Source organism: Balaenoptera ricei, chromosome 19 (genome assembly GCF_028023285.1).
Source record: "Balaenoptera ricei isolate mBalRic1 chromosome 19, mBalRic1.hap2, whole genome shotgun sequence".
NCBI classification, from domain to species: Eukaryota; Metazoa; Chordata; class Mammalia; order Artiodactyla; family Balaenopteridae; genus Balaenoptera; species Balaenoptera ricei.
In genome coordinates, this window is record NC_082657.1 from 50834906 (window position 1) to 50861451 (window position 26546).

At 45.9% G+C, this 26546-nt stretch overlaps 1 protein-coding gene across 2 annotated transcripts in view; it reads right to left on the bottom strand.

Moving 5' to 3' along the window:
• Nucleotides 1–24349, bottom strand: part of PDPR (pyruvate dehydrogenase phosphatase regulatory subunit) — a 40022-nt gene extending 15673 nt beyond the window's left edge. Inside the window, exons 1-12 of one of the 2 annotated variants that reach the window (XM_059905459.1) lie at nucleotides 23485–24349; nucleotides 15038–15326; nucleotides 13732–13865; nucleotides 9728–9809; nucleotides 9469–9632; nucleotides 8543–8664; nucleotides 7596–7713; nucleotides 6694–6843; nucleotides 4019–4211; nucleotides 2361–2485; nucleotides 339–494; nucleotides 1–134 (exon numbers count right to left, since the gene is read on the bottom strand). In XM_059905459.1, coding sequence (XP_059761442.1) covers nucleotides 1–134; nucleotides 339–494; nucleotides 2361–2485; nucleotides 4019–4211; nucleotides 6694–6843; nucleotides 7596–7713; nucleotides 8543–8664; nucleotides 9469–9632; nucleotides 9728–9809; nucleotides 13732–13865; nucleotides 15038–15261 — 1602 coding nt within the window. In that variant the 5' untranslated portion in view covers nucleotides 15262–15326; nucleotides 23485–24349. Of the gene's footprint in view, nucleotides 135–338; nucleotides 495–2360; nucleotides 2486–4018; nucleotides 4212–6693; nucleotides 6844–7595; nucleotides 7714–8542; nucleotides 8665–9468; nucleotides 9633–9727; nucleotides 9810–13731; nucleotides 13866–15037; nucleotides 15327–23484 lie in introns of those variants that run through there. The other variant, XM_059905460.1, reaches the window with a different exon arrangement.
• Nucleotides 24350–26546: the final 2197 nt, after the last annotated feature.

Below are 26546 nucleotides of genomic sequence, written 5' to 3' on the forward strand. Positions count from 1 at the left end.
TGTTATTTCAAACTTTGTGAAAGAGGACATGTCAATGACACACACAGCCTCCTTACAGCACTTGACTTCGGACTCCACAATCTCAAACCAGTCCGGCTTGTAAAAAGTCTTGCTCTGCTCCAAGGCCAAGAGGTCTACAGGACAGAGAAAACCAAAGGAAGACAGAAAAGGAGAGGACTTGTACTGGTGAGTCTCCTTGATAGCTTAGTAGAGTATAATAGGTTTTTATTATTTATTCTCCTCAGAAGACAAACTAGCTATACACATTTAAAAACAAGGTTTATTATTCTTAAGACTAAAAAAACCCAAAAAACAAAAATGAGAATGTGCCTTCTTACCCTTGTCTGGTGGCACAAAGTATTTTGGCCTCTCAAATCCATGTTTCTCCATCCACCTGGCTCCTTGTGCATCCAGCCGGTCATACAGAGGAGATGTGCGTAACTGCCTTCCTGTCTGGAAGTCCCAACGGGGAACCTTCAGATCGTACAGCAGAGCTAGGAGACAGAAGAGCAGTCTATGAAAGCCCAGGGCACAGAGCTGAGCACCAATATCCATGGGCCTCTGGAGTTGCTCCTATTCAAAAAAGCATGCTTTCAGGCTGCTGTAGCCTAATTTGCCAAACAGTACCCAGTGTGACAGGAATGTTCCAGAAGAAAGGATCACATTGCAAGAGCTGGTATCGCCCCTCCATAGACTTATATAGCTGTGAGTCACATAACAACTGTAGATCTTTGTTTATAATTACTGTTCCAAATTAGTAGGTAGAAACAATGGGAGAAAGGTCAGAGTTCTAAACCTTGTTAAGCTCCCAGCAGAGATGAAGGTTACGTCTACACGGACACAGGTGGCTACAAAGTGTGAAAAAATGGCACCTGATTCTTTCCAGTGACTGTGTTGTTGGACTCTCAGACCTGTTACACACTTTTCCTAATATTTAGCCATTTCTGAAGCAAAAGGGCACACAGCATACCTTGATTTGGTGGCTCTGAAATCTGACAGGTTGCAAAGTATTGTCCCAGTGACATTATTTACATAACAAAGGGAGGGTCAGAATTCATTTCTCCTAATGTCCAATCTGCAACAGTAATAAGTAAAATATCCAGAAAGAGTGTGATCTCTAGTCTCTTGCAGAGAGAAGACCGGACTTCACACCAGGCCAAACAAGAGGTACATCAGCGTGGGGGGGAGACTGGGAGATGACAGAGAAGGAAACCAAGCTGGCGTCCTTATACTGTGACAATCTCCTCTGGGCTTTAGGTTCTACTTTCCCTTTCCCCATTTTCTATCATGCCTGCAACTTCCATCTCATGAGAATCAGAGAAGGCCACCAAAAGTACTGTATCATCAAGAAGAAGCTCCAAGCTCATTAACGATTTGCACAGCTTCCAAAGTAACGATGGATGTAGAAACCTAGACTCTTAACAGTTCAACACTGTAACCAAAACATTCACTAAACAACCTTAGCAGTTACACATACAGCTTCCAGGTCCTTTAACTCCCATGGATGTGAATTCTCTGCCACAGCCAAAAGTGAGCACACAGGTGTGAAAGGTCACCCAAAGGCCTCATTGCTAATGGAACCTCCAGCTACTAAACCAGCAGTCCATCCTTAACCAACAATGCTGGTCACAACCAATGCAGAATCGTAGTCCTGAGGATAACTATTCCCCAAATAGGTATATTTTGGCAAGTCTGGAAATAGTTCCTCGGTATAGAAAAATGAAATTACAATCTGATTTGGTTCAATTCCTGATTCAAAAGCTATCTCTAAAGGGCTCACTGGAAAATAAAGCCACGACAAAGTAGTAACAAGTTAAAAGCGTCCAATCCTTCAAAGTCAGAGAGAAGCAAAAACAAGGAGAAAGAGCAGGAATGTATGTTTGGTATTTACATGAGAAATGGTTTCCTAACTTGCTAGCATAGGATGGGTTAATGACGAGAGTCACTCAAAGGAGCCTGAAGCTTTGAGACTAACTTGGCAAATTCTCTGCCTTGGAAAGCAAACCATGATCTCAAAGACCAAGTGGGGAGTGAGAGCATTCATTCTGACACAGCAAAGTGGAAAGGAGGCAATGCTGGGAATGTTCAAGAAGCTGCTGCCAGGATTCTGACAGGAATCACCACCTGTACGTCCTAGTCCACTTTCCTGGTCCCGGAGGTAAGAAAGATACAACACACTGAAGAAAATGTTCCATCAATGTCACGTGGGCATAATGCCCCCAACACAGGCCTGAAACAGCCAAACTCAGAAGCCCAACTCAAAGCAATTACTAAAGAACCAAGGAAGAATCTGCCCCTCTGGATGACAGAACCAGTCAGATGCCTGCAACGATGGGCAACGGGGATAAAGCTTCACTTACGCATGACTTCCATGACACGGTGGCGCAGGAAGGTCCGGCTGCTCTGGAGGGCTCCAAAACGCTTCAGGTCCAGTTCCCAGACACTTTCTGAGGGATAGCCGTGCACCATCCACTCAGCGAGGTACCTGTGTAGATGGGGGAAGTTGCTGGGCCTCTCAGCACCGTGATACTCTCAGCGCTGTACTGGGAATCTAGCTCCAACAGAATCGCAAGACTCTATCTTGTCAAGAGTGGTTGAGCAATTCTGAGCAATTTCCTTAACTTCTAGAAGAAACAAATTATATCCATCTACTGCTCTCACAAGACCACTATGAGGATATGAGCTCTAATGATAAGATTCCCTAGAAAGTATAGAGATAAGCCACAACTATGAAGAAATAAGACTAAAATATACATACAAATGTACTCTATACATCCAATGGGTTTTTTTGTTTGTTTGTTTTTATGGGTTTTTTTTTGTTTTTCTGTTTTTTCCTGTAAAAAGTCACCTCAGGAGGTTATACAGTTATCTGGCCATATCGCCTTTGCTCCAAACATTTTTGGTAACTTCTACTCCATAACTGTCTTCAGAGCCATTCTACAATTCACTCAAGAACACTGGTCAATTAATAAAAATTTTTTTTAAATTGTGGTAAAGAACACACAACATAAAATTTACCATCTTAACCATTTACAAGTGTATATACTTCAGGGGTATTAAGCACTTTCACATTATCTGTAACTTTCACCACCATCCACCTCCAGAATTCTTTTCATCAAACAAACATCTATATCCACTAAGCAGCCCCTCCCTACTCCCTCCTTACCCTAGCCCCTGGCAAGCACCATTCTTCGTCTGGCTCTATGAATTAGACTACTGTAAGTATTCATATGGATGGAATTATACAGTATTTGTCCTTTCAACACTGGCTTAATTTTTCTTTTTAATTTATTTATTTTTGGCTGCGTTGGGTCTTCATGGCTGCGCACAGGCTTTTCTCTAGTTGCAGTGAGAGGGGGCTACTCTTTGTTGTGGTGCACGTGCTTCTCATTACGGTGGCTTCTCTTGTTGCGGAGCATGGGCTCTAGGCACGCGGGCTTCAGTATTTGTGGCACACAGGCTTCAGTAGTTGTGGCATGTGGGCTCTAGAGTGCAGGCTCAGTAGTTGTGGTGCACGGGCTTAGTTGCTCCGTGGCATGTGGGATCTTCCCGGACCAGGGCTCGAACCCGTGTCCCCTGCATTGGCAGGCAGATCCTTAACCACTGTGTTACCAAGGAAGTCCCTTGCTTAATTTTTCTAAGTACCAAATTTGAAAATAAAAACTTGTGTGATCAGCATGATCTTCTACTTCACTCACCACACTTGGCTATTTCCAAACTCAAATACATATTCAAAGGACCAACATTTGTTATGACTGAAGTAGTACAGAAGAACATCCCACTGGCTCCAAGGCTAACTCAAAAAGAGGAGTTCCGAAAACATTCTGTACAATGACATGTCTGGAACATGGGGAGAGCCTCCCATGGCAAATACTTTCAAGGGGACAACTCTCTCATGACATGTGCCTTCCTCTTATTATGAACATACTGGATTAGGTATATCACAAACCCTATGAACCAGAAGTAATTCCAGAAAGGAAGAAGCCCTGCAAGCCGAACCTGAGTGGGAAAGACTTACCTTCCAGCTCCTCCACCAAACGAAAGGCCAGCAGAGTTCATTCCCGCCAGGACGAAGTAGCCCCGCACTGAAGGGGACTCGCCCATGATGCACCTCATGTCCGGGGTGAAGGTCTCAGGGCAATTCACCAACTTCATGATCTCCAGAGTCTCCAGTTCTGGCATCCTACGCAGCAGGGAACTCAACAGGGGCTCTGAGCAACAAAAACAGACCCAAACACAGTCCTCAGCTTTAGGGGATTCAAAACTCCCTACCCCTTACACTTTTCTACTCCCCCTCTCCTTTCAGAAAATGTTTTGTGGAGGTTTTCTAAGATGAGCCAACTGGGCCATCTATCAGAAGCAGAAGCCTTGGGGAAGTATGGGACATTCCTACAGAGTTCTTGGCATAAAGACGGAGGAAAAAAGATACTCTTTAAAAGGGAAAGGAGCTCTGGAAGAGTAAATACTACATCTGGCTATAGAATCTCAAAGGGATCAGGACTCACGGAAAAGCTCTTAAATGACCCCCAAAGAGATGTGCAATAAAAGGCAATGTTTTCCTAAGTTGGAACAGCTGCAAAAGACAGATCCTCAGCCTGTTTTAAGGTAAGTCCCTCATCAGGGAATGATCCAGGGGGACAGTGGTAAAGATGAAGCCAGACTGAAGCTGGCTGGTAGGTACATGGGATTTCTTTATATTATTCTCTTCACTTTTAAAAGTTTGAAATTTCCTAAATTTAAAGACAAAAAATTTTAAGTCCAAGTGGAAGGAAGGACACTCTTCACTATAGACCCTTTCATATCTTTTGAATTTGGAACCGTGTGACTATATTACCTATTCGATAAATTAAAATTATTTAAAAATTGAGTAAAAGAACATATTAATGAAACTATTTTGCTTCTTAAAATTCTCTTCAATTTTAAATGAAGTCCTATCAAAAGAAGGTTTCCTCCCAGCCTAAAATTTCAGCAATGAAATAAGTGATAAGCCAAAAGTCCCTTAAACCAAGATTTTAATTTTAGGTCCCTGAATCTGCTCACCAATAACTGTATCCTTAGATCAAACTCTGTAGACTACCCTCTGTAACCACCAAAAGGGGCTGTTACAAAGATCAAATAAGGAACTACAGGTATACCTCGGTTCAGTTCTAGACCACCGCAACAAAGTGAATATCGCAATATAGAGAGTCACGTGAATTTTTTGGTTTCTCAGTACATATAAAAATTTTGTTCACACTATACTATAGTGTACTGTATGTACGATAGCATTATGTCTAAAAAAACAATGTACATAACCAAAAACAATGTAAATTAAAAACTACTTGGCTAGATGTGCAAGCAACCTAGGTGTTCATCAACAGATGGCTAAAGAAGATGTGTGTGTATATATATATACACACACACACACAATGGAATACTACTCAGCTCTTAAAAAAAAAACTTTTGCCATTTGCAATAACATGGATGGACTTGAAGGGTATTATGCTTAGTGAAATGAGTCAGAGAAAGACAAACACTGTATGTTATCACTTATATGTGGACTCTAAAAAAGAAAAACTAGTGAATATAACAAAAAAGAAACAGACTCACAGATACAGAGAACAAACTAGTGGTTATTGTTGGGGAGAGGGAAAAGGGGAGGGACAAGATAGGGGTAGGGAATCAAGAAGTACAAACTACTATGTATAAAAAAAATAAGCTACAAGGATGTATTGTACAACACAGAATGTAGTCAATATTTTTTTTTTTTTTTTTTTTTTTTTTTTAAATTTATTTTATTTATGGCTGTGTTGGGTCTTCGTTTCTGTGCGAGGGCTTTCTCCAGTTGTGGCAAGCGGGGGCCACTCTTCATCGCGGTGCGCGGGCCTCTTGCTATCGCGGCCTCTCCTGTTGCGGAGCACAGGCTCCAGACGCGCAGGCTCAGTAGTTGTGGCACACGGGCTTAGTTGCTCCGTGGCATGTGGGATCTTCCCAGACCAGGGCTCGAACCCGTGTCCCCTGCATTGGCAGGCGGACTCTCTACCACTGCGCCACCAGGGAAGCCCTCAATATTTTATAATAACTATTAGTGGAACGTAACTTTTAAAAATTGTGAATCACTATATTGTTTGTATGCATGAAACTTGTATATGGTACATCAATTATACCTCAAAAAAAAAAAAAAGATCATTTAAAAAAATTTTCTACTTAGACTTCAGTGTATTACTAAAAACTTCTAAAAAAAGTAAAAAACAAAAACAAACCAAAAAAAACCTTTACTGCTAAAATATGCTAATCACCATCTGAGCCTTCAGCAAATCATATCTTTTGCAACAGTAACAACAAAAAGCACTGATCACAGATCCCCGTAACAACCATAACAATTAAAAAGCTTGAAACATTGTTAGAATTACCAAAATGTGCCAGAGAGACAAAGTGAGAAAATGCTGTTGGAAAATAGTACCAACAGACTTGTTCAACACAAACTTCAATTTATAAAAAACTCAGTATCATACAGCAGAGTTTGGCATGACACTAAATCAACTATACTTCAAAAAAAAAAAAAAAAAATTGAAAAACCAAACCAAAAAAAAAAAAAAACTCAGTATCTGTGAAGCACAATAAAATGAGGTATGCCTGTGTTCCTGAAAAGGCTTTAAAGTGTAACATCTTAGATAAATATAAGGCAATATTGTTAGAATCTAGTTCACACACCAAAGTGATCCCAGTCTTCCTGTAGATTCTGAATCTCCAGCTGGTTCTTGCCCTCAGTGAAAATTGGTTTTGGGTTCTTCTCAAAGCCCCCAGACAGGATGCCACCCTGCCAGTTCCGAATATAAATTCTTCCATCGGCATCCACAATAGCTGAGGAAGAGAAATGACAAGGGGGTGGGGGGTAGAGGAGAAGACAGGGTTGAGAGGCAAGCCAGCTGTCTAAATGGACAGAAAAAGCAGCAAAACAGAAACACCCAAAATTGGACTTATTAACCAAACAGCATTCAGTGAACACAGGCATTCATTAGCTTTAAAATACTGTTCCCGGTCATGGGGGAGGATCCTCCCTTTCAGATTTACAGTGGAGACTGTTTCTCAGATTATCCCTAACCAGATCACTTACCTAGAAGCTTTGACTAGTTCTCAGAATCAAACTGCTTAACTGCCACTGTGCCATGTGAAAGCCAGAGAGAAGCGGGGACTGCGGAGCCCACTCCAGGGATGAAGGCCTCCAAGTGGTATCAAACCCTCCCTACAGCGCTGGGAGTCTCTGAACAGCCCGAGTTTATAGCTCACCTGTGACATCTCCACAACGTGTAGCATTAAGTCAAGAACTCTAGGTTACGTTCCAAACACTCTCAGTTTAGACCTCTGTTTGGGACTACCCATTAGCTTGCAAACAAACAAAACTGCTTAAGTGCAATGCCCACTTTGTCCATCCTTTCATAAAGAGTTATTAAAGTCAAGTTAGAATGGGGTCCACCTCCCTGTACCATGCTTCAGAAAAGAAATGAAAAGAAAAGACTCTTCCAGCGCAGTCTGTCCTTAGCAGAAAGCCTTCCTTTGCAGAGGACAGAACAGGGGCAAGGAAACAAGATTAAAAACAAAGTGCAAGTCCTCACTTGGTGTGTTGCTCTGCAGAGGGGTCTCCCAGGGGCGAGTCAGAAGGTAGAAGTGTTCGCAGGCATGTAACGGGATACTAACCGGCTCCTCGTTGGACAGACCCAGCTCGTATGCCCACTACAAACGGACAGATTGATTTGTGGGTGGAAGAGGAACAGAAAGACAAATGAGCAAGTGCAGCCTCTTGAAAAGAGTTTAATTTCAAGTGGCTTCTGTGAGCTCTTGCCTCCACGTCAGCTGTGGGAAGCCAAGTTCCAGCCTGCTTTAGGTCAGGTATTGGACGAGGAGCAACACTCCAGCCTTTAAACCACAAAGCCTGCTTTCCGAGCAGCAGAAGACAGACTTACCAGCTCGTGAAAGGAGCTCGTGGGGGGCAAGTGAGGCCCTTCTAACAAAACGCCTGGCCTCAACCACAAACCCCAAATACCAATCATAAAGAACTCCACATGGCAGCAAGTACTCCTAGGCCCCCTTAGGACTGTGGAGTGGGAAGCAAGGGACCAACCTGCCTTCAAAGCAGCAGCAGTTTAGTGTCCTGGAAACTGAATCCACGCTCCTGACACAATAAAACAGCCTAATACTCATCTGCTGGGTGGTAGGATGAAATGAAACACCACAGACAGACCTGACGCCAAGGACTGATTTCTGTCAATGCCCAACTCTCTCCTGGCCTTCCTGACCAGGACAGTGCCAATTAGCCAGGGGGGAGGAAGGAAAAGGTCACCCAGGCTACTATTTGAGGAATAAGAACAGGCTTCCGATTTGGAGTGAGAGAATTCTGAGTTTTCCTGTCCAAACAAGAAACAATGTGGTCCCTGACATTTGCTTAGTCCATCACAATATTAACTATACGTCTGTACCACCCCCCACCCCCACCCCGCAAAAAAAGTCCTGGAGACAAAAGTTAAATAAGAAAAGCAGTGACCCAGTATTGTCGCTAACCTACCTGACCGGCACAGTTGACAAAATAGTGGCACTGGATCTGTCCTTTATCAGTCTCCACACCAGTGACTTGACCTTTCCTCACCATAACATGAAGAATACTTGTCCGGTCATAGATCTGAACACCTGTTCCAAGGTAAACAAAGAGTTGGGGCATCACCATCTGATGTTTCAGAATTAGGCATCTGCAGCAGACTCTCAACGAACACGGAAGAGGCCAGGTTGATGATGGCCTTTAATTTTAAAAACCAAAAAACTCCTGGAACCGCATCCTGAAACTGTGTAAACGGACCTTTCCCAAGACTGAAAATACCAGGCCAACTGAAAAAACTGACTTTAGTATGTAATCAAATTCCAGGAATCATGGGAATTCCCTGGCGGTCCAGTGTTCAGGGCTCCACGCTTCCACTGCAGGGGGCACGGGTTCGATCCCTGGTCAGGGACATAAGGTCCCACATGCCATGCAGCATGGCCAAAAAAAAAAAATTCCAGGGATCATAAAAGGGGTAGGAGAGAAAAAGTGCCATAGGGCATCCTTAAATCCTAATCTCCGTACATCATGAATCAGTTCATCCAAAGTATATAACACCATGGACACTGATTAGTCTTCCCCCCATTCATTCCAACATCAGGATATGATCCAAGCTGCGGATTAAATCCCCAAGGTGTGTTTCAACCTTAGAGCTTCTCAAGTCCTGTGGGGGAGAAAATGCCCTTAAATCTGAAGTGCTTTAAACAGGACTAAAAGCAGTTCCTTGGAACTTAATAAGAAAAATGTGGCCCCGAGGAAAAATATTTATTAACAGATACTATATTAAGACAAAAATTCTAGGAGCCAGTGTCCCAATATGGAAGTTGGTTGGTGTTCCTGCCTACTGAGAGATGCTTTCTTAGACGACCTCTTCCTTCCTAACCCCAAAGCCTGCTTACCATTTTGGGAGGCAGCACTTGCCAGGGCAAGAGCCACATCAGCGGAGGACACCACTGCATCCTCGGGGACATGCATGGCCCCCACCAGGTCGTGTACATTGAGGAGAGGGTGAAGTTCGGCCACTTTCTTGGGGGAGATGATCTCGGAGGGGATGCCTATAACACTGCCACAGAACACAGGGGGACAATGACATTCACTGCCCTCTGGCAGAGGTCAGCTGACAGTAAAGTCAGGACGGGCTTCTAGCCTCATACGTACTTCAGCCTTGAATTGATGCGCTTCAGGGAGATCAGCCGGTCCTGAGTTTGGGCCAGAAAGATTGAGCCTGTCCTTATGTAACCTGGAAGAAAAAACAGCCCAAACTGAGACAGACCAGGCCAAATGCAGGGGGGCAGAGTGGCAAGCCCACTAGACTGTAAAGTGGGAGACCCGTGATGAGTCCTGGACTGCCACGTCCCAAACATTCTCAGCTCACAGTTTTGTGAGGATCAAATGAGTCTAATGTACATAAAATCACTCTTACACTAGAAATGAAGGACACCATTGCTGAACAAACCTTTGTGGTTTTTTTTGGGGGGGGGGCGCGAGAAGTAACTGTGACCCATCAATTCTTCACTCGTTTATGTAATTATAATTAGACCCTTTCTCCTCCTATTGTTGGTGGGAGAGTAACCCTTGGTGAAGGCCACTCAGCACACCTTCTGCCTCAGTACAGCCGGCAGGCCTGTGACCTAAGCTCAGCCAATCTGATCCTCCTGGAATACTGAGTCTTGAGCAAGGAGGGGAATGGCTGGACGTTCCTCATCTCAGGAGCAGCAGCGTCCTGGCCACATGATTCCTGTTCCAGCGGAGGGACTGGCTGCTGCTGAGTCCCTACAACCTGGCCTCCACCCTGCCTCCAGCTGGCAGCCTCCTGCCAACTCTACAGGCCCCAGTGGCCTTCCAACAAACTCCTTTTGCCCAAGTTAGCCACGGTCAATTCCTGTTGTTTGCAATCAATGTACTGGATACGACCACTATTACACCTGAGTCAATGACAATCCCCCCCAGAATGCAATGAGTCTTAGGTCTTACGAACAAAAACTTGAATCAATCAAGTGTTTTCTTAAAAAGGAAATACAGTCACGATAATTTAAATATTTTATTGTTCCTTCTGAAATCATCAGATAAATATGCCCTTCGCTGACATGACAAGTTTGCCAAGTTCGGAAAACTGAAATTTCAGAGCCTGGTTTTATAAGTGGCAAATTTATCCTCAATATATTTACTCCTTTACTCAATCCTGGGGTACACAGAAAGCAACTGTCCATACCACTGTGAAAAACAAACTTGCTAATTAGGGGTCAATGTTTGTTCACATTTCCTTGTGTCTTCGACTGAAGGTGGAGTCTACATACTGAGACCAGAAGCCCCTGGGTGTGTTCCTCCTTCTTCCCCTGCAGTAAAGCTGTCATTCATACGAAACACAACTAGATTATTTCTCATAGTGTTCCACTGAACGTTCCCCCCTTTTCCTGATGGTTTTATTCTATATTTGAATATGCAAAATGTTTACATTGTTCTAAAAGTCAAAACTACCCAAAGTCAGGCCAGAAATACCACTACCCCCCAGGCCCCCACCCTGCACCCTGTTTCCCGCCTACCCTGGGAGGTAACCAACCTCAGTACTTTCCGGTTTATCCTTCCTATGTTTCTTTCTTTGCAAAATTAAGTATACATTTGCATATTTTCTTATTTTTTCTTAGTTCTTACACAAAAGTAGCACATTTTATATACTTCTTAACACCTTGTTTTTCTCATTTAACAATTATCACAGGGATCACTCCATAGCAGTTCACAGACATCTTCCTCCTTCTTTTTACATCTACCTAATAATCCTTTGTGGGGATGTTCCATTTTATTTTACCAATCTCATGCACGTATATTTTTGTACAAGATGTTCTTAAGTGGAAAAAACAAAGTACATAATATGCTTAATACAATCTCATTTGGGTTAAAAAAAAAAGTAGACCTGTATATACATACAAACTAACCACAGACTAGTAACCTTCTGGTGGGTATTCAGTGGGGAGGATCACTTTTTATTTTTAGATTTCTGTATTGTTCACATTTATTATAATGAGTATATAACTTATTGCATATGTTTAAACCTTTTTAAAAGTTCCTTCTAACCCACTAAATAATTTTTAAAAATTGATTTGTCACCGACTTGGTAAATTAATGGTTTAATCTACCTGCATCTAGGTTTTTCATCTGTAAAAGAATGATCTGGGCTTCCCTGGTGGTGCAGTGGTTAAGAATCCGCCTGCCAATGCAGGGGACATACGTTCAAGCCCTGGTCCGGGAAGATCCCACATGCCACGGAGCAACTAAGCCCGTGTGCCACAACTACTGAGCCTGCGCTCTAGAGCCTGCGAGCCACAACTACTGAGCCCCCATGCCACAACTACTGAAGCCCGCGCACCTAGAGCCCGTGCTCTGCAACAAGAGAAGCCACCGTAACAAGAAGCCCACGCACTACAACAGAGAGTAGCCCCCGCTTGCTGCAACTAGAGAAAGCCTGCACGCAGCAACGAAGACCCAATGCAGCCAAAAATAAATAAGTAAAATAAACAAATTAAAAAAAAAAGAATGATCCTTACTTATTTTAGGATCAAATAATATGTGGAACACTTTCAAAGATTATTAAAACTTTTAGATTATCATGTTCAATCACTTGACAAAAATTACATCATGTGCAAAAGAAGCACTGCAGAAACTAGTATCTGCATAATGAGGACCCTTGGAATGACCCAGTAATTCAGAGTAGAAAGCAGTTAACATACACCTCACATGAATGAACTATTTTCAGATTAGCTTATTATATGTTATCATCAAATCTATGTTGTACACATGTCACTTATTTAATATCTCAAAGCAGTCCACTGAATGACAGCAGTCATTGGAATGCACACCTGTACATTCTGCTGGACAACAGAATTCTCCAGCAGGGAAGTCCCTACATCATCTTTCACTGCATCACTGGTGAACTACAATGGGGGTGACAGATTGAGGGGGATGCCCTTACTCTCTGTTGCCTGACTTCCTCACTGCCCCACAGACATCAAAGAGAGATCAGGCCCAATAAAGGATTCCAGCCAATGACCTCGAACAAAAGCTAGACTAACTTACCTTACAGAAAAGAAGCCTGCAGCCCTGATTCCTCTGGAATCTAACCAGCTGAGCCATGCAAGGCTCAATAAAGCACGAGTAACTGAACCAAAGGACCAGGAGTCAGCAGTTCCATTTCTGGGCTCATTATGTGGACCCTCTTCTGACTCAAATACTGGTTAGTATCTGATTCAAGTTACCTTGTTGTCATTAAATTAAATCCAACCAAAAAGGAATGAAATACAGTTAGGTCCATGTCTATCATATCCAAGTTATCAGAAAATCAGTCTTAAGTTACAATTTACAAATAAGGTTACACTTCAGTTGGCAAAAAGAAAAGCTACCAATTTTTGTCAGTATTAATCTTGAAGTATCTGTGATCTGAATTATGCAAGGTCTGCCTCATATAGGCATTGTCCTGAATTTCATCACTGGGCCTCACTACCCTCTCATGATTATACTGTGGTCACCAAACTGCTTCATCAGACACGAGACTGGGTTTGACTCTGGGCTTCTAGCTAATCCATCACCTTATAACAAAGTGCTGGACTTTCTTTCTACCTTGTTACCATATGGGACCATAACGTGGCTTCGTCTTCCTCTTCTTGGGACAGTTCCTACTTACTCCAGTATTATTTAACTTACCATTCTGTGTCCTTACCCTCTTAATCACACAGGTAAGGAGAAATACATGTTTATGCTTTCTAGTTAGAAATATCCTTAATATCAATTTTTGAAGTGCAGTGGGTCAAACTATGATTTAACTACCAAGCACCTAAAGTTGAGTTGTTTCTCCTCCTCTTCATTTAGGAGCCAAGTGTTGCCACTTACTATACTTCAATGAGTGAAATATATAGGAAATGGCCCAGGAAAACTTTCACTTTATAAGAATTATAGAATCTGAAAAGGAGCTAGGATACTGACTGAAGGCCCTCGATTTACAGGTAAGGAAAGTGAAGACAGCTCAACAAGCTAAGTGACTTGCCCAAGGTCATATCCTGACAAGTGGCAGAACCTGTATTAAAACTCAAGTCTGAATTACCAAATCACAAGCTGACTTGGTACAGGACCAAATACAGTACTGAGTAAAGGAGTCTAGATTACCTGCTTACCTGTATGGATCCCTGTTTCTTGCTCTAACTGATGGTAGAGTTTGTTTGAATAGTCTGCCATCTTTTGCTCAATGGTCAAGTGCCTGGCGGTGCTTAGGATGCCAGCACAGAACCTCGTAGAGCCAGCAGCCAGCCTGCAGGATAGATGCAAATGTTATTAGGTAGACACATATATCGGTGAATACAAGAAGTTCAAGGTTCCTCATTATACCACTGTTGTAACATCCAAAGATGGAAACAACTGCAACGTCCATCAACATGAGAATGATACAAAATTTTGGAGTTCACCTACACAACAGAATACTTTACGGCCATAAAAAATAAATGAACACTTTTATGCACCAATCCTAATGGAACAACCTTAATGAAAAAAGCCAGGTGAGGAACACTGTTTAAGGTATGCTACTTCTCGTATGAAAAAGGGAAAAAAAATAAATGAATATGCATATACCCACATACATACCTACCAATACATATCTGATTATACATGGAGAAGAGTATCTGAAATGGTACCTAAGGAACTTAACTGGCTTCCAGTGAGGGGAACTTGTAGCTAGAGGTCAGGGAGCAGATGGAGACTTTTCCCTGTATACTCTTTTACACATTTTCGATTTTGAACTATGTAAATGTATCATCTGTTCAGAAATAACCACACTTTAAATTTTTTAAATGTTGTCCAATTTGTGGTAGGCAACAGAACATAAAGAGCATGGAACAGAAAAAGGACAGTAGGTGAAAAGTGAATAAATTCGAATAAAGCAGCAACGTTAGTTTAAAATAATGTATCACAATTGCATCATTAATTGAAACATTAATCCTAATATAAGATGTTAATAGTAGGTGAACCTGGATGCAAGGTATATGATAACTCTGCACTATTGTTGCAATTGTTCTATAAATCTAAACTGTTCTAAAGTAAGTTAATCAACTGAAAAGGAACAGAAATAAGAAGGAATGTAGCCAATTTCATTTTGGCTCAAAGAGGAAGCACCTGAGTCTCAGGATTTATTGCTGTATTATTACAACAGAGAGCAAGATGATAAGATGTGCTTTGAACCGGAAATAAACACATCCTTTAGCTACTTGTTATGTTCCAATCTGCCATCTCTCTGAAAACCAGAAAACAGGAGTATTAGGCATCGCAAAACAAAGTACCAAAGATCTCACTTTTCTGTTATTCTACTTACGCTACTTAGTGACACTTACATTAGCTATTGCTGGGTCAGTACTACTGAAATGAGAGGGATGAGGGAAGCCCATATAATCAGTGCAGCACAGCCACAAGCCATGTCCAGCTGATCCCTACCTGCCCTGCTCCAAAAGGACGATATCCTTCCACCCCATCTTGGAGAGGTGATAGGCCACAGATGTGCCCATGATTCCACCACCACAGATGACCACCTGTGCCTGGGCAGGCAGGGCCACAGAATGCACTTTGGCAGCTGACGCACCGCTTCTGGCTGAGGACCACTTCTGCCATCCTCGGCTGCTTCTTGGTCTTCGGATCACCGACAGCAACCAGTAAAACATCACGTCTGTCAGCAACTGGGAGATGTGCTCTCACTCAGGTAAGAAGCAGATCCCAAGAATTCAAACTAGACAGAGAAAACCAAGAGCATAAATTAACGAGAAAGTGTTGAAACACAAAACAATAATTGTACATTCAGCAAATGTCTGAGGACTTACTGAGTTCCAGACACATTGCTAGGTATAGATACAGCAATGAAGACCAATGACGAGGTCCCTGCCTTTACACAACTTACATTTGAGACAGAGAGAGACAAGCAGCCGATATACAAATGAAACAAGTAACAAAGCTAGTACGACGGAGTCACTAGGGGCACACTCAAAATATCATGGTCACAAAGAAGGTGACATTTGAAAAGACCTGATGGATGAAAAAGAACCAGCTATGTGAGTGTTCGGACAGAAGAACCAGCATGTGCAAAGGCCCTGAAGTGAGACAGAGCTTGAGGAGTCCAAGCACAGAAAAGAGGCCAGTGTGTCCACAGCACGTGAGGGAGGGGAGGGGACCTGAGACCGAGCTGGAGGTGGCAGAGACCAATGGTACACGGCTCTTGGATGCCACCACGAGGAGTGGGATTTATTCTACATGCAAAGGAAAATACTAAAGCAGGGCAATGACATAGTCTGGTCTGTTTTCCAAGATGAGGCTGGCTCCATGGAGGGCTCCTAGAAGGACAGGGAAAGCAGGGCTCAGTCAGGAAGCGATGGCAGTTCTCCAGGGGGGACACCATGGTGGCTCGGACAAGGATGGTGGCAGCAGAGTCAGAGAAATGACTGGATTGTTCGGGAAGTAGAAAAGACAGAACTTACTTGCCAACAAACTGGATGTTAAAACGGGAAAAACGGAGAAATAAGGATGATGGCTAAGTTTGTGGGGTAAGCAACTGGGACCACGGATTATGTGAGATGGACCAGACACAGGGAGGGAGGCTGTGAGGGGGTGCATGTGTGTAAACAGTGAAAGGCCCCAGTCTTAGATGTCAACAGCCAGAGACCCAGCAGGCAGCACGTGGAAACAGGGCACAGCAGCTGGGTTCCCAAGCCTGAAACCTGGGGGTGTGGTCCGGGAGTCATTAGCATATGTACAATATTTGAAGCCCTAGCATCTCGAGGAACAAGACCCCCAAGGCTCCCGGCATTTACACACAAGGAAGAGAAGGAAAGGACTACAAACAGGACTGAACGCTGTGGACGCACAGAGTGTCCTGAGAAAGAAAAGTGGCTAAAGAGATAGAGAAGGAGTGGCCAGTGAGGTAGAAAGAAAACCAGGCAGAGGGCACAGAAGCCAAGAGAGGAACATGTGTGAAGAAGCGGTAACTACAGAGGGTGCCGAGGGGGGAGCAAGACGGCCACGTGTCCACCGGATGTGACAGCACAGAGCCCCAGGTGTCCTCAAAAAGAACATTCTCAGGGGAATGGCAGGGATAGAACAGAGACTAGAACAAACTAAAGAGTAAGCGAGGTGAGGGAGTGAGGGAACTGCTACACTGTGCTCTGAGGGGAGCAGAGGAGCTCGGAGCCGAGCAAGGTGGTCTGCGTTTAGGGCCCGGAGCTATTAAGCATGTTTCACTGCTGGGGGGATGAGCCAGTAAAAAGGGAAGAGACGGGTGAGAAAGGAGAGGCAAGAACAAAGGATGAGGCCCAGGAGGAGAGAGAGAGAGACGGGGTTCAAAGCTGCAGGGAAGGACAGCTCGCCTCGTGCTTCCACGCGATGGGGGGAGTTGAAGGTACCAGGTGTGCGCTCCTGAGAGCAGAGGATGAGGAGTCCCGTCAGGCTGATCACTTACACACCAGTCACAGGCTGTAACCAAGACACATTTCTACAAGACAATAAACATCCTAAGATAGACAAGGAAAAGCGTGGAGGCCAGGTCCACGGGGACGAGGATCGTGTACAGAGTAAGACCTAAGCTGAGCCTGGGAGGGGCAAAATCGGGACAGAGACAGGAAGCACACGCCATCAAGCTGCAGGACAAGTCTGACCCTAACTGCCTGTGAGACAGGCTGGGACCTGGGACCCTTTGTTGCAGTGCCTGCCCCAGGACAAACATCTCCTGGAGCAACCGAACACAGAGAAACAATAAGGGACTAAAACTAACTGCATGCAGGGCAGCGGGGGCAAAAAGAACAAAGATACAAACAGGCCAAAACCCACCTGCCATTTCTGAGGTGCCAGAAGCAAAAGCAGGGTCCTGCGCATGATCCCCGCGCACAGCACCACCAAGGGGGTGGGCAGGCCACCTGAGCCACCCCCTGGCCCCACCCACCGATCTGCCCCCACCCCGGGGGAGTGAGCAAGGGAACCCGCCGCTTGCTTTTGCTCCCTTGAGTCCCGATAAAGCCTTGCCTCAATTTCTACTGACATAAGAGTCCAAGAACCCACTGGTGGATGACAGTGAAGGACCTGGCCCAGAGGCCGCAGCTTCTATGAACCCTGGGTAATAGCAGAAACTGAAGTACGGTGAAGCCAGACCATGGAAGGCTCTGACACTTGGTCCAGTACCACAGGCTGAATATAACAAAGGCAGGGTTTTAACAAAATTAATCTAACAGCAAAACAGGGGACTGTTCTAGTTTCAAGAAACTGAAGAAAGACGTGCTCGCAGACTATGCGGTCACAGACGTACAGGAAGACGAGGCCTGAAGACCAGAATGGGGGCGACAAGCAGACATGAGGGTAGGACGTGGCTAGCAAGTCACCAACACATGTCCACCAGCAGCCTCAGGACCCAGCACGCTCCACCATCAGCCTGAATCACCTAAGGCCACGTATCAACACCCATCTGTCAGAGGACTCTCAGATCTGTGACGAGGGCAGGCACAGACTGCATCCCAAGAGAAATCCCAACCAACTAAGGACTAACTCTTCTGGCCACTTTAGGCCCCACCACGCCTCATGTCCCTGTCAAACTCTGTCTCAAGATGGAAGCTTCTCCACACAGCTAGTCTAGCTGTAAGCTCACCTCCACATGACCAATTTCTCTCCCCAGTTCCAAACCATCTGTTTTCCTCCCCTAAAACCTCTCTATGGGTCCTCTAGAACACCCTTACAAAAGTGACGCACCCACCCCTTCACTAATGTTCTCTCCACCCTCTGTCTTAATGGAAATGCAGCTCTCCTGAGGGAACTGTCACTGTCACACGGCCAGCCCTGTTCCACTGACCTCACCATCAAGAGGCACGGTCGGCATCCTCCTTGCTTCTGAACCATTACCACTCAGTCACGCTTGGAAAAGACCCTGTTCCTTTGTGCCTTAAGCTAGCAGGCACCCCTGCCTAGCTCCGGGCTACTTCCTATTAAGCCACAGGCACAGCTCTCTCTACATCCGGGTTCTGAACCCATAACATGGCTTTTCTCCCAACCTTTAACACCACTTCCTCTCTTCCTTCATCAAAGGAGATAACCTGTCTCATCTTATTCCCCAAAACCCCACCTGTAAACCTCCCTGCATCAGCAAACCATCTCTGCCTTCCTTCACAGGGTCAGAAATTAATCCTTTACAGTGGCCTGGATCCCCCTTCCTGCCCCCTTTCCCTGAACCAAGCTCCTACAACTGTCCTCGCTCTTTCACATACCTTCACGTTTACCTCCTTCTCCTCGGCATTTAGATGTGCTCAAGTACCCCCTCCCCCCGCCCAGGGGATTTAAGAAATAAAACAAAGCTCCAAAACACTCTTCAATTAGCAATTTTTAATTTTTAAAATTCTAAGTTATAAAATGATGGTCTGCAAAAAATCAAAAACAGAAGTAAAGGACTTCCCTGGTGGTGCAGTGGTTAAGAATCCGCCTGCCAATGCAGGGGACACGGGTTCGAGCCCTGGTCCGGGAAGATCCCACACGCCGTGGAGCAACTAAGCCCGTGCGCCACAACTGCTGAGCCTGCGCTCTAGAGCCCACGAGCCCCAGCTACTGAGCCCGCGTGCCACAACTACTGAGGCTGTGTGCCACAACTACTGAAGCCCGCGCACCTAGAGCCCGTGCTCTGCAACGAGAAGCCACTGCAATGAGAAGTCTGTGCACTGCAACAAGAGTAGCTCCCACTCGCCGCAACTAGAGAAAGCCCGCGCACAGCAACAAAGACCCAACGTAGCCAAAAATAAAAATAAATAAAATTTATTAAAAAAAAAAGAAAAACAGGAGGAAGTTAAGATTTCCCTCCACTCAAAGGTCACCAATACCAGTGTCAATTATATTTTCCCAGAATGTTACTTTTGCAGCAGTGAGCTGCCCTGATGTCCACTTGTTTGCCACCACCCTTGTCTTAAGTCCTTCTTTTATTACCTTGGTGATGGCACAGTTGGCCAGTGGACTTTTTAAGCAAAAATTTCTTAATATGTATTTCACAACCTGTCTTTTCTACTTCACAATAAATAATGTACAGAAAAGATTGTTTATATTTTGTTTTTCACTTTTCCCCCATCCTACTCTCTCCTGCCCCACCAGGCCACTGCACTCCTCTCACCAGGAACCCAAATGTTGCTACTTTCCCAGGGCACTTTCTGGGCACCATCTCACTCCCTCCTATTCACACACTCTTTCCTTGTTTTCTGTGACGCCTTCTGCCCCGATCACATCTTGCTGGCCTCTCTCCTCTGCCCTTCCCTCTGTGTTGACGTCCCCCAGGGCTCCCTGAGGCCAGCTTCTCTTCCCCATCCACCACTGTTCGGGGTGATTCCCTTTCCTGCCATGACTGATGGCCTAACCCACAGCACTCCTGAGCCTTAGACCTGCACGTCTAGTGGAAGAAGGGCCACCTCCACTTGGACTCCCACAGGTCAAACTGAGCACATCCAAAAGGTAAAGCCATCTTCCCCAATCTCCAACTCTGCTCCACTTCCTGTGTCCCCCAGGAACACCATATACTAGAATCCTGGGTGTCATCCCACATTCCTCCCTTTCTCTCATCTCCTCTCTCCAGTCAATCATCAAGGCCTAACCAACAACCCTACATCCTAAATCTCCCTCCAATGGATCTACTCTCCACCTCCACTGCCTTGAACTGAGCACAGCCCGCCATCCTCTCTCAGTTTACTGCAGAAGGTTCCCAACTGGGCTTCCCGCCTCTCATCTGCACACCATTCTCCCCACGCCCCACAGCCTTCACACAGAGGCCTGAGCATATCTCTGAAATGAAGATCCTATTTCGTGCGCCTGCTCAAACCCTTCAATGACTATCTGGTGCCCTCAGAAAAAGTCAAATTCCTTAATACGAAGTACAAGACCCTGTTCACTTCTTATCTCTGATCTCATTTCTCTCTCTCCTCTCACACTCTAATCAAACCTAAACTACTTTAACTCCTCACACGTGTCAGGCATGAACTTTCTCTTCCACCTCTGGGATTTGTGCAGACTGTTCCTTCTCACTGGCATAGTTCCTGCCACCCCTCCCCCCAAATAAAGATAATCCCCGCAGCTCTCAGCCTGTTTGACATCTTATTTGTTCCCACTCTCCCCCCAACACTCAGTTAGGTAACTGTTCTATATTCCCCCAAACACCCTGCACAAGCCCCAGCTCAGAGCCAGCCACGCTCTGTAACGGTCTGTCTGCCAATCAGGGAAGCAAAACAGCAAGCCGCGTGAGGACGAAACAGACTTCAGAAGCAGACAGATCTGGGTCTGATAATCTCCCCCACCACTCATTAGCTGTATGACTTTGAGCAAGTTGTTCAATCTCTGTGGTTCGGGCTGCTCGTCTGTTACATGGGCTAGGAATACCTACCTCACGTGGCTGCTGCAAGACTAAAGCAGAAATACAGGAACAACATGGCAAGTGGCGCCTCAGAAGCACTTGGAAAGTGGTAGCCTTTAGCCCCCTGGGATAATGGAGCTCTCTGAGAGCAGGGACCACTTATAACTTATTCAGGGTTTTCCCAGCAGTCACCGTAGGCACCTTGGAAATACAACCTGACAAATACATGAGAACAGAGAACAAAGGAGATGGGGAAAAATTTCAGTGATGACTCAGATCTCAAGGCTAGGCCCCCAGATGTGAGGAGATCTCTAAATAACCTGATATAGTTTTTTTTAAAAAGGTTATATTCTTATAGGTAGTTATGATGTGCCAGGTACTGCTTTATGCATACAACTAATTTAACCCTCACAAATCTAGAAGGAAGATGTTACAATTTTTATTCTACACTTGAGGAAAAGGAAGCACAGAGACGTGAAGTGACTGATCCAAGATCCTACAATACCGGTGAGTGGCAGAGCCTCAATTCAAAGCCTGCCAGTTCAGCACCACAGTCTGCCATTGAATCATTACTTCATGCTACCTGTAAGTTAGGATTAGATGATTAAAAAAGGGTAGCTGTGAGGGAGGCCAGAACCACAAGGCACTTCCCCTAATAGAAAGAAGGAATTGCAGGGCTTCCCTGGTGGCACAGTGGTTGAGAGTCTGCCTGCCAATGCAGGGGACACGGGCTCGAGCCCTGGTCTGGGAGGATCCCACAGGCCGCGGAGCAACTGGGCCCGTGAGCCACAATTACTGAGCCTGCGCATCTGGAGCCTGTGCTCCGCAACAAGAGAGGCCACGATAGTGAGAGGCCCGCGCACCGCGATGAAGAGTGGCCCCCACTTGCCGCAACTGGAGAAAGCCCTCGCACAGAAACGAAGACCCAACACAGCCATAAATAAATAAATAAAATTAAAAAAAAAAAAAAGAAACCAAGCCTCCTTAATGCCCACAAGTGCTTCTTATACTGCTCCAGCTAACTACAAAATGTCAAATATAGGGAAGAAGATAGCATGTGCAGTTGAAATGTTGGTATTTGTTACCACACATCTGGATATTTAAAAAAAAAAAAGAAAAAGGAATTGCAAAGGTAGCATTAAAAACATAACAACAGATGAGTTTCAAGTTGGAAGAAGTAATACTAAAAAGCCAGGATAAGAGCCAAGAAAAGGATTTTTGTCCTTGTGCTCATCATGACCTTCAAGAGTCAGTGAAGTGGTGAGGACAAAAAAAGAAGGATTTACAGTGGATGCAAACAATGAAGGTACAGAAGGCATCACAGTCTATTGCAGTAGGTTTGGCAGCTATAGCAAAATAAAGCTTGAGAGCAAAGGAGATAAAGCCAGTAAAGAAGAAATGGAAGATGTCAAAGACAACAAAGTAAAACACACACCTGGTTGAAAATAAATTATGTGTTTAATTTCTGCTAAGGAGAAGAGTTTCTGCTAAACAATCTCAATACTGACGCTGGTTATGCTCAGCTCTGCTTACGCCAACAAGAGCAAGAGGACAGCTCCAACTCCTGAGCTGCTCCTCTGCATGGTCACAACACCTTGTACAAACTGGCTGCTGGTCACGAGGGAGACTGGGTGAGAAGAGGCGGATTAACACAACATTTCCCACACCTGCCTCCAAACGAGAGCCACCTGGGACACGTGTTTTAAAACACACACACACACACACACACACACTCACACACTCACAGGCTCCCTCTCTGGAGATTCTGATCCTGCGGTCCAGGGTGCTGTATTTTTCAACAAGTGCACCAGGTGATCAGCCAAGTTTGAGAACTTAATACAAATCTCCAGCCCTAGGAACGTGTCCCCTTCAGCCCGGCTACCTCGCCGCCCCGCAGCCCCCGACAACATGCTTACAAGGCACGGGCGAAACGGACGTGAAGATGCCTGAATCAAATCTCGGTGTCATACACATCAGGCCCAAAGGGTCAAACGTTGGGAAGAGAGCTCACCGGCCCGGCCTGGACGTTTCCACCTAACCTCACCGCTGACTCTGCAGCACTTTTACTGGTTAGTTAAGCACAAGCGGACCGCACGTTGCCACGCGGGAAAACAATTCCACCTGCAGAGACTACCCAGCTGGACAAGCCCGACCCACGCTGCGGGGTGGGGGTGGGGGCTGCCTGCCCGAAGCGGGCATCAGGAGCGAGGTTACCCCGGCCGCCCTGGGCATCCGGGCTGGGCTGCGGGCGCCTGGCAGAGCCGGTGCGCTGGCCCCGGGCAGCCGGGCACGGGTCCGCGAGACGCCACCGCCGCAGAGAGGCTGAGGGAGACCGGGCGACGCGCTGTCGGCCCCGGCGGGTGGAGTCCCGGCGCCGCGACGCGCCTTCCGAGGACCAGGCAGAACCGACGGGAAACGAGGGACGCCGGAAGCCCCCTGACCGAGACCACAGCGGAAAGGGGGGGCGCTGGGGGTCCCGGGCCGCCACGGGCCGCGCGGACGGGGACGCCAGAGCGGCCCCGCAGCTTCTCCTTACCTCACGGGCGCCCTCGGGCTCCGCGCTCAGCAACACTCCGGCTGAAGCGGGTCAGCAGCCACAACCGTTGCCGGGGGTCCCGGGGGCCGGAAGGTGGGACAGGGACAGGGAAGGGGGCGGGACAGGAGGGAGGAAAAAGTTCCGGGGAAGCTTGATACGGCGACCTTCCGCACTTTACGGTGCCTAGCAAGGGTACGCCGGCGCGTGACCTCACTCGCGCACGCGCACCGTGACGTTAGTGGGTAGGGCTCCGCCCCTGACACGTGGGGCTTGTTTGGGTCTCACGAGGCCCCGCCCCTAAAGGGGGGGGGTCGCCTTCGGCAAGATGGCGGCGAGCTGCAGTCCTGGTGTTTGAGGGCCGCTTTAGGACTCTACCTTCGGACCCTGCTCTTTCTGCAGTTGCAGTCCTGCCGGCCGAGTTGGCGGCAGCCCCGCTGCAGTGTGGAGAGGGCGGGGGTTCTCTCTTCCTTCTATGCGAGTCCCCAGGTCTTGTCCCACGTCGTCCGCTGCCCAAAGACACTCTAGTCAGGGCGTAAAGAAGATTCTTGGACTGACAGCCGCTTTGTTTTTTGGAAGTCGCCTGGGTCTTCTTGGGCGAATCGCTAGCAGAGCAGATCGGGAATCCGGTCTGCTGGCCCGGCCAGACCTCGGAGGCAGGATAAGAAGACCTGAGCTCTGGGCCGGATCTTACTCTTTGCGCCTTCTCTGCTTGTCTGGACCAGAGAAAGAGGAATCATTCACTACGTCCTCTGAGAAGCTCCCCATCACCTTGCTTACTATCACATCGCCCTGTTTTCTCTCCTTTATAGAACTTGTCACTGAAGTAGATCAGTGTTTGTTGATTGCCTTTCCCACTAGTTGCAAGCTCTGCCCTCTGACGACAGAACCTAAATCTCGTGCAGGGCTATGTTCTCAGCACTTAGAATAGTGCTTGGCACAAAGTCCAGTACATATTCTCTGAATGGACAGTGATCTAATGGTACAGCCTCCCCTGCGTATTGGGCCAACTCGCTAGTTCCCATTCTTTGGATTCAAGCCCATCTCACCACACAAACCAATTTTGTTTAATGGATGGCCTCTTGTGGCCGGGCATCCTGCTGGGTGACGGGTTTCAGCAGTGCACAAGAAAGAAAGGGCTTCTGCTATGAAGGAGTGGCAGTAAAGTTCCAGGGATCTCTGTGTCACCATGCCAGCCCACAGCCTTACATGCTCTCACTTGCCAGTTAACTCACACAAGACAGCCCGTATGAGGTCTGGTTTCTTGAGAACAGACACTGCCTTTTGCTCCTCTGTTACATGAAAGTTCAAGGCATTCTGGGCCTCCATGCTAGCTACATACGTTAATATTTTAGCTCTGGGCTTAAAGCTTAGGGTCACCAGCTGCCCCAAAAAAGAAGAGGAAATAGACTAACAGATCTGAGGTATATTCTTGGGGAAATCTTTCTGATACCTGGATGTGGCAATTTCGAGGGAAAATAGTCACAAATTTTTTAAAAAATATTTTTAAAAATTTATTTATTTAGGCTGCATTGGGTCTTCGTTGCTGCACATGGGCTTTTCTCTAGTTGCGACGAGTGGGGGCTACTCTTCGTTGCAGTGCACGGGCTTCTGATTGCGGTGGCTTCTCTTGTTGCGGAGCACAGGCTCTAGGTGCACGGGTTTCAGTAGTTGTGGCACGCGGGCTCTAGAGCTCAGACTCAGTAGTTGTGGCACATGGGCTTAGTTGCTCCGCAGCATGTGGGATCTTCCCAGACCAGGGATCAAACCCGTGTCCCCTGTATTGGCAGGCAGGTTCTTAACCACTGTGCCACCAGGGAAGTCCCGTCACAAATACTTTTGATGAGCCATCTCCCAGGCATGTGAATTTGGGAGAAATCTAGTTGTCTATAGGAAATGGTGGACGGAATAGTGATATTTAACCTGTTAATTACATTGTTTTCAAGCAGTAAGTACTGAACAAGCTGTTTAGATTTCTCCCTGCTTCCCTCCCCCATTGCCATTTCTGGCCTCCACTTTAAAATGCTAAGTCCTAAGGCTCCTTTCATTGTCAATTTTGTCTTGTGCTTTGTAGGCTCTCATAATAACTGATGCACTATTTTTCAAGAGGATTGAGTGTTTTTATGATCTTGACTTCTCTTTTTCTATTAAAGACCAGAGTTATTTCTTCTGTGATTCTTGAATCCTCTGAGAAGAGTGTATGCAGCCCTTGCAGAAGTACACATTTCTTCATGGGCCATGTCTCTCCTGATATTTAGGTGCATCTATTTTATCCTTTGCAAACCTTCTACCTTCTCATTTTTCATTCTCTCAAGGACAGGAATTACAAGAGGTGGGGAGGATACTTTTAGCGCCTGTTTCAAAAGATCAACGCCAGGATTTGCTTTGCACACCAAGAACTGAAGCTTGGGGGACCTCTTTCTTCCAAGCTGTATTCTAGTGCCTCATACTGCAGTGTCACATGGTGGGTGGAGATGTGAAGGAGGAAGAAAAAGTACCTTCATTTCTGTCTGAAGGTAACCATTCACTCTACACAGCTTCTCTTTTCCCAGAACAAGAGGGTGTGGGGTCAAAAGTGCAGCTCGTTTCAGTGAAGGGTTTTCTAACAGCACAGCTAACGCTCTACTCTCTGGTCAACTCTTGGGATGTATGATAAACACCACTGTAATTATTGTAAAGGCTACAACTCATTCTTTGCATTTGTAAATGTCCAGCTCAGCTCAGCCTTTTCTGTCCCTGTGTTGCATCAGCATATGGTCTTGAGGGCGTTTGAGGCACTTTATTATTATTATAATTTTTTTTTTTTTTTTGGCTGTGCCTCGAGTTTTGCAGAATCTTAGTTCCCCACCAGGGATTGAACCCAGGCCCTCAGTAGTGGAAGCCGGAGTCCTAACCTCTGGACCACCAGGGAATTCCCTGAGGCACTTTAGTAAATGGGATCTTTCTCACGAGCCCTGGTGATGGCAGGCACACAGGGTGACCGAGCATTTCTGCCCTCCGCAAATGTGGTATTAACATTGTGCACAGTTTCTATCAAGCTGGATTTCAATGAAGATTTTCTTTTC